This window comes from Talpa europaea (genome assembly GCF_964194135.1).
Source record: "Talpa europaea genome assembly, chromosome: 8".
In the NCBI taxonomy this organism is placed as follows: Eukaryota; Metazoa; Chordata; class Mammalia; order Eulipotyphla; family Talpidae; genus Talpa; species Talpa europaea.
The window spans coordinates 99,137,512-99,152,632 of record NC_140075.1 but is presented as its reverse complement, the minus strand read 5'-3'; the positions used below and the strand labels follow the sequence as shown (position 1 = coordinate 99,152,632).

General features: G+C 44.0%; 1 protein-coding gene across 2 annotated transcripts in view; it reads right to left on the bottom strand.

The window, feature by feature from the left end:
- Positions 1-8,202: 8,202 nt before the first annotated feature.
- PSEN1 (presenilin 1) overlaps positions 8,203-15,121 on the bottom strand; it is a gene marked incomplete at both ends in the record, with an annotated part of 50,424 nt that continues 43,505 nt past the window's right edge. For both annotated transcript variants that reach the window (XM_084240049.1, XM_084240050.1), the window contains 3 exons: positions 8,203-8,358; positions 9,678-9,796; positions 10,739-10,912. In XM_084240049.1, coding sequence (XP_084096175.1) covers positions 8,203-8,358; positions 9,678-9,796; positions 10,739-10,912 — 449 coding nt within the window. The remainder of the gene's footprint in view (positions 8,359-9,677; positions 9,797-10,738; positions 10,913-15,121) is intronic.

Below are 15,121 nucleotides of genomic sequence, written 5' to 3'. Positions count from 1 at the left end.
AGCTCTGCCAGGGAGAGACAGGCAGAGACTTCCAAGCACCCAGGGCCCCAGGGAGGAAGCTCTGGTGAGTTCTCTGGGTCAGATCACCTCACAAAAATGTTTACCAGTGCATTTGACATGGAAAAAAAAATCAATGAATGCAACAATTATTAAATGCTTGGAGTGCCTGGGTGACTCATCTCTCTAATGACAGAAGTTACATAATCACTTGTACCAAGTCTATGACTCATCTCCTCACTTTATTTAGAGCACAAGAGGGAAAAGGGGAATTCTGACCCTAGTCGATTAGAAGAAACAGTCCCCCAAGGATGACCCGCCATGTATGATTGGTCAGAGAGGACCCAGGTCCCTATGTCTCTACGGAACGGGCATCCAGCCCCTGGGTCCATCTGACAAAAAGGGTGGCGGCCGGAGGGCAGCGTCCTCCATCTGGGGCAGAGCCAGCTGTCCAGTGGGCTAGGCCATTCACAGCACATTAACCACGGGGCAGGTGGGCTGCACTGCGGGGGTCCCACGGTAACAAACACCCACGAATTCACTCTGCCCACTGAAGTGGCCTGAGAGCCCCATCAGCCCTGTTAACAAACTGACGTCCCAGCTCTCCCTCTTCAAGTCCTGCCCTAGAAGGAAGGAACTGTGCCCCTTACTTGAGATAGAAAAGCCTTTCCCCTGGGCCTCCCCAGTGGCGCAGTGGTTGAGCGCTGGGTTGCGAAGCTGCCCGCGGCCTCTGTGGTGCCGGTTCGATCCCCGGCTGCTCCCCGGCCACCGGAGGAGGGTCCCACATGGCGTGCAGACCTCTCCTGCCGCCCACTGCTCCCCTCAGCAGTGTACTTCGGCCCTTCTGCCTGCTCTGCTTCTACTCTGGCTCTGGTGAATTCTCCCACCCTCCCACACTTCTGACTGTACCCAGTGCATGTATAAACAAAAAAACAAACAAACAAATAAATAAATAAAGCATGCCTCTAAAAAAAAAAAAAAAAAAAAAGAAAAGCCTTTCCCCTTCCTCTGAGATGGTACAGCCCCCAAGTCCTCAAATAAATGGACAACTTTCTGGCTCAGTTATTCCAGAGAAGACCCGAGACAGAAGGAAAGTGGTGGGTCAGGAGACTCAGGCCAAAAGATGGTACAGAAGTCATTTTCAGTGTTTCAGAAAATCTGAAATCACAAAGTCACCTCTATCTGGCTCACACACATTTAAACCCAGTCATCTCACTAAACAATTAAGTTTAATACTATCTATGGGCTATAAATATGATTAGTAAATAGAAAAAAAATTACCTGGTAAGTTATACTTCCTGGTGGACAAAACCCTTGACAATCTGGGTGCAGGATAAAGTCCCAAAAGTCCCTCTTCAGGGCCTCCCTGGTGGCGCAAGGGGTTAAGCACCGCACTCTGAAGCAATCCGCAGCCTCTGTAGCACAAGTTCAATCCCTGGCCAGCCAGGGAGCAACCTACAAGGCGTAGCAGACCTCTCCTGTCTCACCTGCTGCTCCCCTCAGCAGTGTGTTTCAGTCAGTCTGCCTGTTCTGTTCCCCGCTCTGTCTCTGGTGGATCCTCTCACCCCCGACCCCCCGCACCTCTGGCCTGTACCCCAGCTCTTGTATGCATAAATAAATCTTTTTTAAAAAAAAATCTCTCCTCAGCTTCCTCTGCAGGATAAGACCATGTGTCCATCACTGACACAGCTATGTCCAGATGGGATGCATCAGTTTCCGAAGAATTCACTTGACTTCAGGTATTCAAATATCTAGTTCCCAGCGTTCTCAAGTTTAAAGCATCCTTGTACATTTATTTTTCAATTTAGTGGTTTTTGACCAGGTCTGCTACCCAAGAGAATTTAACACAATCAGTCCACCTTGAGGCATGCTATGGTAAGGCATGCTATGGTAAGAGTAACAAAAATCCTTTTTTTTTTTGCACCAGGCATTGACCTTGGATTACCACATAATTAAAACCTAGAAAATTGGAGGTAGCAAGTGAATCCTCTCTCAAGGATTCCAACAAACCTGATTTCTGAGGCCCTTCGTTGTCTCTCCCCTTCAGAGGGCACAGCAAAACTGGCCTAGAAGTCATTGCAGGTTAAGACAACCTTTATTTTTATTTTATTTTTAAAGAGGCATGTATTATTTATTTATTTGTTTGTTTGTTTGTTTATACATGCACTGGGTACAGTCAGAAGCGCGGGAGGGGGAGAGAATTCACCAGAGCCAGAGCGGGGAGCAGAGCAGGCAGAAGGACTGAAGCACACTGCTGAGGGGAACAGCAGGCGGCAGGAGAGGTCTGCGCGCCATGTGGGACCCTCCTCTGGTGGCCGGGGAGCAGCCGGGGATCGAGCCGGTGCCGCAGAGGCTGCGGGCAGCCTCATAACCCAGCGCTCAACCGCTGCGCCACCGGGGAGGCCCTAAGTCAACCTTTATTAAGCGTAGGAGACTGATGAAAGGCCCCTGAGGTAGGTTAGCTCATAGCCCCCCGTGGTTTCTATATTTAATAGAGATATATTCTAATTAAATATGGAAGCAGATTTGATTTGCAAATTGAGTTTTTCTCTAGGTAATTCACTACCTTAATTCAAAAACTAATTATCCTTGGGTATTCCCATCTCTGTCCTTCTTGGTTTTTAATGTATCTTTTTTGCCAATTCAGAATCTTCCTTTTTTCCAAACATGACTTAAAACTTTGCGTGGGGCAAACTCAGATTTTAAACCCTGTCTTTTGTGAACCTTCCTTTATTCTGTGTTCCCATTCAAATGATGGAGCAAGTGACCGTGGTGCTTGCTTATACTCAAGTGTGCCGGCATCCCACATTTAAACAGATCCTAAGCCACTGGTGGGCAGTCTCAGCGCACATGAGTACCAGAGAGAATACTTGGGTTACAGAAAACCGTGGCAGTTACCTGCTGATACAGGAAATCATTACTCTTCTCAACTCTCCTAAAGGATCATACTCATCCTCCACAGCAGCATCATTGTCTGGGCCCTGAGCATCCTGGCTGATGCTACTGGAGCAGACTCTGGTGGCACTGTTGACACGCTTCATAAAGACAAACAATGCATCTGATCCCCACAGGAAGGCATGAACACTGTCCCTGCTTTCAGAGGCCTGGCGCAGACGTGGTCAGGCACACAGTCAGCTCTTACAGGCTCCTTCTGAACAATGGTCAACTCTGGTCTTTCTGCCAAACATGTTTCTGATCACTCAGTCCCAACCTTGTGTGTTATTCACTGTTCAGAAAGAAAAGGTTCTGCAGCTTTAGGACAGATAGAGAAAATCTATGCTCTACCAGGTTAAAGTAAAGCTGCTTTTTCGTCACATGACCTATGTAATTTTAAGTTGATCCTCTATGCAATATCCATGCTGTATTACAACTACAAAATCCTCTAAGTTGTTTTGGGTCTTTGAGTTAAATATTCTCTAGAAAGACTTTTCAGAAACTAACTATTAACAATGGTTGTTTTGAAACTTCTCATAGATGAAATATAGCACCTTTCAGGGGTGTGGCCTGCTGTAATCAGTACCACTTTATCACGCGTGAAGGAAAAAATGCTTTTGTGTTTCCAAAATTGTTCCCTGATAACTGCCAACCACAGTCACACAGTATAAGACTTCCATGTAAGAAAACTAGCCCAGCTGGATTCATGCAGTCTTTATTAATTGGACAAATACAGGAAAATCTGCAGTCATCTATCAAAATTATATCTTACCGAGAATTTGAAAGATATTTAAAAAAGATGTATTCACAGTCTGTCTGAATCATGTACAAAGATGTGTCTGCAGAAGCAAAAGCCAGACAATGGATACGTGAGAATAAATGATCCGCTGAAATCAGCCCCAGCACCTCCAATCAACAGTAAACAAGACAACTCTACACAGTCTTCGAAGCTGCCCTGTTGCAACAATTATTTTCAAAGGAAAATTGCATCCTGGGAAATCCTTCCTGGCACACACATTAGGTTAACAGCACATTCCTTACTCCAGGGTCCAGGATGGACCCAACTACCTCCTCAGGGCAATGGTGCAGCTGCCAGAGGCCCAGAAAACAGCATTAACACTTTGCAGAAAGGGGTTCATTTCAGCACCAGGCTGCTTTTAATACACAAATATTAGGTATTTTTCCTACCAGAGGAAAAGACTGTTCAGATGCTATCATCCAGGTATTTGGGAAGCGGATCTGACAGTCTTGGTTACACCTAGCTTGGCAGTTTCAGTAAGGGTTCTGAAGACTTGACACCATTGTTTTTTATCTCCTGTGTTTGGGAAATTTAGAGAGGAGATCACAAAAATCACTTCTGGGCTCACAGTCATGATATATTGTTTCATCTCAGGGCAAAACCAAATGTTCAATTTCTAAGTCACTGCCCTACCTTGGTGCTCAGGATACCCTCGGAGGTGAGGAGGACAGGTCAGACTGCTCTTTGTAGAAAATCCAAAAGCAAATGTAGAGAGAACGGAGTACTTTAATCAAAGGGTCGGTTTCTAGAGGAATCAGGTCACCTTTATAATAACAATTTTATAAGCCCTCAATAGTGGTAATCCTGAAAAGGGCGTTTGACAAGTACCCTACATATTACAGACGTCAGATGGTAGATTCCAGAAACAAGAAATTCTAGCTGCAATCTTATTCACCTTTGCAGCATTAAACTTGAGCACCATGCCAGGAACGTGGAAGACATTAAATCTCATCATAGTGGTTTCCAAGCTCACGGTCATCCAGGTTTAGATCATGAAAGGCTGAATTTGCAAAGTTGGGCACTGGGGGGCCTCCCTGGTGGCACAGAGGTTAAAGTCTCAGCACTATCAAGCTTTCACCATCCACTGCAGCATGAGTTCGACCCCCAACCAGGGAGCTAACCCATATGGGGTCGGGGAGCGGGCAGCCCTCTCCTGTCTCACCTGCTGCTCCCATCAGAGTGTATTTCAATAGATCCACCTGTTCCTCTCCCCACTCTATCTCTGGTGAATCCTCTCAACCCCTGCTCCTCTGGCCTATACTCCAGTTCTTGTTCGCATAAATACAAATAAATCTTTAATTAAAAAAAAGGTTGGGCACATGGGGAGCTGGACACTCAAGGTTTCCCTGTGACCTCTGACCCTGGAAGATAGTTCTCACTCTGTGAAATTACCATCAAGGCTACATATACAAAGTTGTTTGAAGACAAATACTAAATATATTACTTATTGGGGGGCCTCCCTGGTGGCACAAGGGGTTAGGACACAACCTATGAAGCCACTGCAGCATGAGTTTGATCCCCCGGCTGGCCAGAGAGCAACCCACATGGCACAGCAGACCTCTCCTGACTCACCCGCTGCTCCCCTCACCAGTGTATTTCAGTAAATCTGTCTGTTCTGTTCTCCACTCTGCCTCTGGTGGATCCTCTCACCCCCCACGCCTCTGGCCTGTACCCCAGCTCTTGCATGCATAAGTAAATCTTTAAAATTTATATATATAAATATAAATATATATATATATATAAAAACTTATTGGGCAGCTGTTATGTGAGGATTTTTGAAACCAGAGGGACACTTTAAAATATGAAGGCCCAGGAGTGCGAAAGTAAAAACACCATCTTTTTAGTTGTTTCTGTAGTGAAATCAATAAAATGCTTACTTACAATTGTTTTGTTCCAAGTTGCTTAGAAGGCTATCTTATCCTGATCAAGATATTTAATCATTTACAGTGGGAGCTGGGAACAAGGGCCACACATGGTCATCACCTAGTGGGAATCAGAAACAGGAAAGGCAGCCCAACTCCCTTTGCCACGTTAAACAGATTGGCTTTGGTTTGGCCAGGCTTCACAGCCCACCCCCTCGCTCCTGTGTGAGGGCAGCACACACTCTGTGGAAATGTGAACATCTTTGGTGACAAACTATTTCATGGTGGAAGACTAGCTTTTTGATATTTCAGAGACTACTGAATTGATTCTAAAAAGAATGTTTGAAGGAAAAGTTCTATGTCTGAGATCGGTGATTCAGACAGGAGATGTGTTCCCCTATGCTGAGATAGGGTTCCAACTTAGAGAAAATGACAGATCTATCACAAGCCTTCTACACAGGCCAGTCACACGCAAGATGCACTGAGACACCCTTTCACACCACGCATCCTCCTCTGAGATGAGGACGTGACAGACACTTGCACAAATGATTGGCTCTAGGTCAGGGCTCCCTCAAGACTGCTTCAAATCACAAAATGGTGTTTAGATGGCTTTGCTGTAGCTGTTGAATTGTATCTTTTTAGAAAATCCACTTCACATCTGTGAGAGGTCAAAAAAGAGAGGATCTTGGTGGGGAGGAGTAGAGGGGCTAAATAAAAAAAAGAGGGGGGATTGGAGAAGCTACAACTCTAAGACCCTCTCTTATTTGCATAGTTCTTAAGTTTTCCTGAAGGTTTCAGCTGCCAAGTACTAGTATGAACCAGTTTTTACTCATGCTCAGGTTAGTACCAGCAGACTACAGCTAAAGTTATTTCTTCTAAGAAATTCCCCAACAGAAAACAAATACTCTAAACTCCTGGGTGAACCCCAAACAAGATCACATGACAGACTGAGAGAAGCAATATGAAAGAGAGGAAAGGCTGACTTTTCTTCAGCCACAGGAAGAAACCAATTTCCATACGGGCTTAGTCTGCTCCCCGGGGCTGTCGGCGCTCTGTGGTAAGAGGGTGGCGCCTACAAGGCTTCCTTAGCGGTGCCCATGCTCACAGGCTGAAGGTGCTGCTTTTGTGCACTGCCCAAGGGAACGACACAGGGCCGAACGTCACTGCCCAGTTCACACGCAGGTGCACCGAGACAAAGGTATAGGTAAGGGCAACGCCCACTGTGAGATTCTTGAGTAGTAACCTGCATTGCATCTCCCCAACTTAATCTCTGCCATGGGACATTAGCTCATTTTGTCCCGTGGACGGGCCCTTCTTTTCCTCTCTTGGCAGCTGCTTCTCCTCCTGACTCGACTCTCCCATAGCCTACCAGGTGAAATAATGGCTTTCTCCAAACTCTTGCTATGTACTTGACAGAACATAAACTTTACAATCTACCAGCTGACGGCTACTGGCTCAAATTTTGACCCACTGTCGAGACAATGGGTTATAACAGAGTAAGAAAAACAAGGACAGAAAGTGCTTCAGCAGTCACTGTGCTCTTCTTTAATTTCTGTCTTTGGGCACATATTGTATTTGCTATTGAAGAAACTATGACAGCGAGGCTGACTGATTCATAACACATTCTTTGTACCACAAAGAGTAAAATCCTACAATAACTGAATCATCTGTTACCACAACAGAGCAGTCTTATTTGCTGTAGAAAAGAAATGAAAAACTGCTGACAGTGGGAGTGGAGTAGGAGAAAGGGAACAGAGGCGGCACCTGGGGGTCAATGAACCTGTAGCTATGTCTAAAAATTTGGTGGAAAACCAGAATTTACCTAAAGAGTGATAAGGAATCATTGAGTAACAGTGCCGTTATTTCCAGAAATTACTGATTTTGGAACCTGAGGTTAAGACTTTTAAGATAAAAAAGACTTCAGTTCAGACTGGCCTTGGGGAGAAATGGCAACTGTAGATGGTAATGCCTTTCAGTGCTTGAGAACAAAAGTTGTCAAAATCAGCCTACTCCTCTGACTTGACTCAAGGTAAAAAAAAAAAAAAAAAGTCTGCAGCAAAAAAGTCTGAAAGTGAAAATTTGAGCCCCTTTTCATCTTTCCCTTTTGCCTCCAGTGCCTGCTCTCCTCACAGTACCTCTGGAAAAGGTTCAGAATTCAATACAGATTTATTAGGTTGATTTTCAACATGTAGTTTACGGTGAAGAGTCCTGTTTGATTTAAAACACTCCATCTAACCTCTTGGTATGGCAGTCCTGAGAGTCCGCAGTTGGTAAAATCCTCCTGTGACCGAGGCTCAAACTGCCAGTGGCTGCACAGTGACTTCTTGGCCTATCGTTTGGCCTCGTCCTTGTCCCTCAAACTAGTAATTTTTGCACCAAGGGACTCAGTCCACCATTGTGACGTATATTCAAAACCGTTTTCTGTAGACACCTTCCTCCTTCCAGTGTCCAATAGTGCAGGTGGTCAGGAAGACTTGGAAGGAAGTTACAAAAAGTCCAGCCGGGAATCTTGACTTTGTTAGATGTGGACACAGGAAAACCGCCTTTGTCCTCCCCAGATTTTATTATAGTCAAAGGAGAAAAATCCATGGGATCCTAATTGCAAATACGCTAGATATAAAATTGATGGAATGCTAGTTGGTCCATAAAGGGCTGCACAAGATAATCTGTGGCAAAGTAGAAAATAAGCCCAAAGGTGATAGAGATTGGAAGAGCTGGCAATGCTTTCTTGAAAATGGCGAGGAGTAATAATGTAAGGCACAAACCCTGTGGGAAAGAGGGGAAAAGACACAAACTTATACAGAATTACAAAAATATTTCATGCAAAACAACTCAATCACAAGTCTTGGTTTTTATGTAGCTCATTGAATGCTATCCCTTTTGAAGTTAAATTTTAGATCATTTTTTTTTTTATTAAATCTGGAAGAAGAGTATTAAGCAAAGGTAGTTTCTTGATTAAAAAGCAAGCAATATTTTACTTTGTAACCCAAGAATTGATTATGCACATATTGTAGACACTTCATCTCCTAATTCTAGGTAAGGAATAGAATCTAGAAATAAGTAAAACTTCCTGAAAAAAATTAAGTAATGTCAAAATTGCTATCTAAAATATTAAGTTGGCCATTATGATCTGTTTGGTTGGCTGAAATCCCAGAAGTGAAGAACATTCTTTATGCTTTGTGGAGGCAAAGAGCAACTTAGACCATAAACCAGGAAAGGTTTATGAAGAGTACTGTTTTCTCATAAACATAAAGTAGCCAAGTAATTAGTCCTTGTCACCCCAGACACTGACTAGAAGTCTGGAGGTCGAGCATCTTTTCTGGTTTATCCTGAATAAATATTTTTCTTCTTAAAAGAAAAGAACACATCCAGAAGATTAACCTCAAAAGCTAAATAAAGACACGAGCATTCTCACTGGTTAGGGAGCATTACCACAAATGCGAACACAAAATGAATGCCTAAGTGAAAGCTCTCACTGCGTCTCTTATCTAACTTCATTCGTACTGCATAGCAAAGATATCACATCTTTACTAGAAAAAGCAGTAAGAAATCTCTTTTGAGTTACTTAAATCAATCTTTTGAATTTTCAAGGTTCATGTGGCACTCTAAGCAAGATTGAGCAGGAGCGCAGACTGTGGTGTCAACTGTTGGCCTGTGTGTGCCGAAGCAACACCATGCGTGACGTTTACAGACCTGCCACCGAACCCTCAGAGGTTAATGGGATCTCCCTACAAGACTGATCGAGCGCGGTTATTTTTCTACATATCTATGCTGCCTGGCTTGAACCTCCTAATCAGAGGTCCTTACCAGAATTTCCTGAGGAACTTAAAAGAAAGCAAAAACAAAAACAAAATGAAAACAAATTAGGTAAGAGCATCTCAGAGTAGGGACACACAGTTTTAAGCGTGTGGTCAGGTGGAGAGAAAACTATTCAGGTGAGGTCCAATTATGTGAATTTTCACAAAGCTCCCCCGGTGACTGGGACACTCGGTCCTGCTGGGGTTATAGCAGGATGATAGTAAAGGGCCGGTGGAATCAGTTTTGGGATGAGGAGTTCTGACACATTTTTATTAACATATACTTACAATTAATATGGCTACAAAACAGGCTATGGTCGTATTCCAGTCTCCGCTGGCCGTCGCAGAGGCTTTACCCACCAGAACACTGTAGAAAATGAAGTCTCCTAACCCAAGTTTTACTCCCCCTAAAAAAGAAAGATTACAAGTATAAAAACATTAGTCACTTCTGGCTATGATTTCACAAATCAAAAATGTCACTGTCTCACTTCACCTTGCACAAAATGAGAAGTCAGTAAATGATAACCTAGATTCTCTCAATATTTTAAAAATAAAAAAACATTTTTATATTTTATATTTACATTTTAAATATAAATTGTACAGGGGCCTCCCTGGTGGCGCAAGGGGTTAAGACGCAACCTATGAAGCTGTCCACAGCCTCTGCAGCATGAGTTCGATCCCCAGCCAGCCAAGGAGCAACCCATATGTGCAGCAGACCTCTCCTGACTGGCCCGCTGCTCCCCTCAGCAGTGTACTTTGGTCACTCTGCCTGTCCTGTTCCCCACTCTGTCTCTGGTGAATCTTCTCACCCCCCACATCTCTGGTCTATACCCTAGCTCTTGTATGCATAAATAAATCTTAAAAAATATAAATTATACAGCAAACAAATATACAAATGAAATTTTTGTACACAAATATATTGCAGTCATAGAATAATCATTTCAAAAATATCTTTTACTTTACAAACAAATGCCAAAGATTAAGGCTCTATATAGCAGGGCTAATTTAAAAAAAAGTGAGGGGTTCATTAGTAAATTTAACTATAAGAAAAATTTAACTATATGAAAAGCCCCATCCACTGTTTTTTTCCCATTATAAGCTGTATTTAGGATTAGACTGTAACTCCCCTGGTTCATTTTACTTTGGGAGTTTAATAAAGCAACGACTAGGGCCTCCCCTGGTGGCACAGTGGTTGAGCGCTGGGTTGCGAGGCTGCCTGCAACCTTCAGAGGCTGCCTCTGAAGCGCCGGTTCGATCCCCAGCCACCGGCGAGGGTCCCACCAAAAAAAAAAAAAAAAAGCCACGACTAAAAGAATCCATGACGCTTCAATGTAGAGAAATGCACATACTTTCCTCTGGGTCCTCACTGGCTAGGATGCTGCTGGAAAGTTCCTGTACGGCAGTCCTCGACTCAGCCGTAGAGCGATGAGGCCCAAGGCGGTTATCCCTCTGGGCTTCCCACTCTTCACTGAAGCCACCATCGTCACTCTCCATTGTAGGGTCTTGTGGTGCATTTTCTGTGCCTTCAAGAGAAAGTGGCTCTAATATTTAGAAAATTTCTTAATACCTTTAAGAAAATTACACAGAAACAGTAACAACCCAACTATCTTTGTAACTAAGTCAGCTGGCTTTTAAGCCACAAGTCTTGGGCTATAGCAAGCAGTACCTGTTTGCTGCTTACCCAACGGCCCTTTTACCCCTTTAATAGCTGAGAGCAGAGTCCTGAACTGTTTGCATTTCCACCTCTTGCGTAAATTTTGATCAACCCAAACCAAGCATGGTAACCCCACCATTCCTCTTCCCAATGAAAGTTTCAAAGCGGTGGGGCTAGAACTGGCCAAGTGTAGTGAGCATAAGAGTGATGAAAGGACTTCCCTGACTTCCCCTGGATGTTGTTTTATCTGGTTGTGATGTCTGGAGCTGTGGTTCTCATCTTGTGAAGTGAGGAGCAATGGGCTGAACACCAAGTCTGTATCTAACGCTGGCAGTGGAAGATGGGACGAACCTAAACCAAAACTAAACCAACTAACCTAAACCAAAACTAACCAACACTCCAAACGCCCAGGGCCCAGGACTTCTGGTCATCTAAGAGAACAATTTCTTCTTTGCTTAAAGCAATGGAGTTGATTTCTGATCCAACTGCTTTGTGCACAAGCAAACTTCCTTACCTGGCACCTCACTACTGCGCTAGTGTCTAAGTTATGAAGGCGGACCGTGGAGGGAGGAGTGGGAAAGGGAGAAATGACTATTTTTTTAGTGGTTAATTATCTTGTCACGACTGCCAAGCTGCCTGAAAAGTATGAGCATAACACGATAGTCCCGAGAACCTTCCATACAGCGAAAATACATTAGTAAAGTTGCTAATACACTTTTTCTCCTTTTTTTAATGGAAGTGATACATGTTCATTGCAGAGGCAGATTTACTGTAGATAAAGCTTGCACACGTTAGGCCTCTCACATGAATTTTTTCTGTGAGGGGCTCTAATAATTTTACATTTGTAACATATTCTTCTTACCACAAAATCACCACAAAACTGAATCTTCCCTGGTTTGGAATTTATAAAATCATTTAAGCAAAATTCTAAGCATGAAGATTTATAAATAAAAACAGTAGTCTCTGATCTGCCCCATCCTCTTTCACTTTCTTTCAACCATTTCTCCTATTTAGCTCCAGAGTTAACTACAAATAGCATGCAGTATCTTGACGTTTTTAGAAACTAAGTCTTTCTGCAGGGAAAATGAAGCATTAGTTCACACATATAAGTTTAACTCCCCCATGGATTCTCTATGGCACAATTTTAAGTTCAGCTTTTATATTATCACTATGCAAATAGTATTTACATCTAAACTACTTCACTACAGCAAGGATATATAGTAATTCCTTTTGCACAACTTTTTTTTTTTCTTCTAGAAAACTGCTCCCTTTCCCCCCTTTTATTAATTTTTTATATATTACCTATATCTAATTCAACTTCAAATTTTCTCACAGGGAGTTCAAACACTCAAGCAGCATCTCAGTTCTATTCTTTTTTCCCTTGTACACATATCCTTGGTGGGGGGCTAAGGCCTTTCATTCTAATCTAACTTCTAGTTCCTCTAAACAGTCTTTCAACTGAGGGTAGCATCTTTCTTCTGAGAGGTGCTTGGTAACAACTAGAATGGAGGAATTTCTGGTTATCACAAGCCCTGAAGTCACTCTGCATTTAGTGGGTGAGTGGGCCAGGAACACCAAATATCCTGTAATGTGAGGGGAAGAGCCATGTGATTAAAAAAACTGCCCCATCCAGAATACCAACAGCATTCCCAATGAGACCCTTCAAGGTCCTTGCCCATATTATTTCATCTTCTGGAAATTTCTTCCTGTCTTAAGCCATCTATCTCCTAGAATCATTTCCTCAGGAAAACATTCCTTGACTTGCCAGAATAAGTGAAATTCCTCTACTATAAACTTTCATAGCAACTTACATTTCTCCTTTGTAATGCTTCTCACGCTGTATGAATTATCTGTTGAACATCTGTCTCCCCAAATATATTAGGAACTCCATAGAGAGGGTGGAGGAGGGATCTTGTTCAGTGCTACATCCCCACTTACATGCCCAATCAGCATTTGTCAAAAGAATAAAATCTTGAGGGGGCGGGCAACATGGCGGCGAGGAGACGCTGCGAGTAAGATCTCCCATTAAAAAAAGTTAATAGGGAGGAAAAGCGGCAGGTCCCAGTGAGAAGTGGGACAGGGAACATAAACGGACGACTCCAGCAAACTACCCGAAGAAGAAAGTGGCCATAAGAGAGGACCAGAAGGGAGGGAAGCGCAGAACCCTGCTCCCCTCCCCCGCCCACAGAGTCGGCACTCTCCAACCAGCAGAGAGGAGGAAAACAACAAACTAAAACAACCAACAAGAACAAACTACGCAGCGAGTGGGACTGTGAGTGGAAAGGAACTATTGCAGCCACCACACCCCGTGAACGGGAGCTGTGGAGAACCCTGCAGGATTCGCTGCGGCGGTGAGCGAACGGCTCCGGTCCCCGCGCCTGCAACCTAGGCTTGCGGGGAGACACGCAGAGGCCCTCACTGGGGTGAAAGTCCCTCACTGAGTAAGCAGGAACCAGGTGCCCAGGCACGGTGCGGGGTGCAAAAGGTGCCATTCCCGTGCCACTGAACTGGGCTACAGCCCACGTCCTGGACCTGAGGGATTTGGAACTGAGACCTGGGGCACGAAATTCGGGGCGTGGGTTCTCCACGACGGTGGGGCACAAGGCAGACACAGCACCCCAAAGCCGTTGAGGTTTACCCTACCATTCCCGCTCTGTTCCCTGTCCCACGGTGTTGGGGGAGGCGAAAAACAGCCCCCCCAAGGACAATAGGAGAGATCTCTGGCGCCACCTAGCGACCAGGGAAAAAAAAGTCACTAACACCCCATAGAACAGGGAAATTTCTTAAGACTGCTTGAAAAGGGCAGAAGGCTCCCGGAGGAGACAGTGGCCAGCTGGGAAGTTAACCCACGCCAGGCCCCTTCCGACCAGCAGTCTGAGCCCACAGAGAGAACAGGCACCCAAGGCCGGGGCAGACTGGGCGCGCAGAAGAGTGTGCCTGAGACCGGAAGCGCAGGGACTGAGTCCCGCGTCGCCATTTTTGAACAGGGACATTTCTTCAGTAAAGATTGCCTGAAACCAGCAGAAAGCTACCTCAGAAGCCAGAGATGGCTCCTAGAGGAGCCAGAGGGGAGCGGAGAAGTTCACCCAAGATGCCGGCCACTCCGAGCAACACAGTGTCCCAATGCATACGACAAATTAGAAAACAGACAGTAGGGAGTAGAAGAACTACACGCAACCTAACAACTCCTCAGGAAAAAAGCACACCACAAAAAGAAAACCACCCTCCAGATTACAACGACAGTAACTTGGAAGAACTTCTGAGACTTCCAGAAAGAGAATTTAAAATTGCTGTGATTAAAAAACTGACGGAAGTCATAAAGGAAAACAATGATATGAGAAAAATAATCAACGATCAGAAGAATGAAATTGAGTCCGTAAAGAGGGAAGCAAAAGAAACGCAGGAGATCAAAGAATTAATGGAGGAACTAAAGAACTCTGGGAAAAGCAATGAAAGCAGAATAGATGAAATGGAAGAACGAATAAGTACTCTTGAAGACACAGAAATAAAAAGAACCAAAACAGAAAAGGAAAGAGAAGTACAAAGGAAAAAGAACGAAGAAAGACTTCGGGAACTATCTGACTCCATGAGGAAAGGAAATATAAGAGTTACAGGAATTCCAGAAGGAGAGGAGAGAGATGTAGGAACAGAGAAAATATTCCAGGAGATAATTGAACTTCCCAAATGTGAAGAAGGAGCTGAAAATTGATATACAAGAAGCAAGAAGAACACCAAACTTCCATGACGAAAAGAAAAATACAGCAAGACACATAATAGTAAAGTTCCCAAGAATCCAGGACAAGGAAAAAATAATGAAGCTGGCAAGAGGGAAGAAACAGATAACATTCAAAGGAAAACCAATCAGGCTGACATCGGACTTCTCTGAAGAAACACTACGGGCAAGGAGAGAGTGGAGGGACATAGTCAACAGACTCCAAGAAAACATATGCTAACCAAGAATACTCTATCCCGCAAAGCTCTCCTTCCTCTATGAAGAAAGAATAAGGACCTTCCCAGACAAACAGAAACTCTGGAATTTCATTACAACTAAACCCCCACTCCAAAAAATACTACAAGG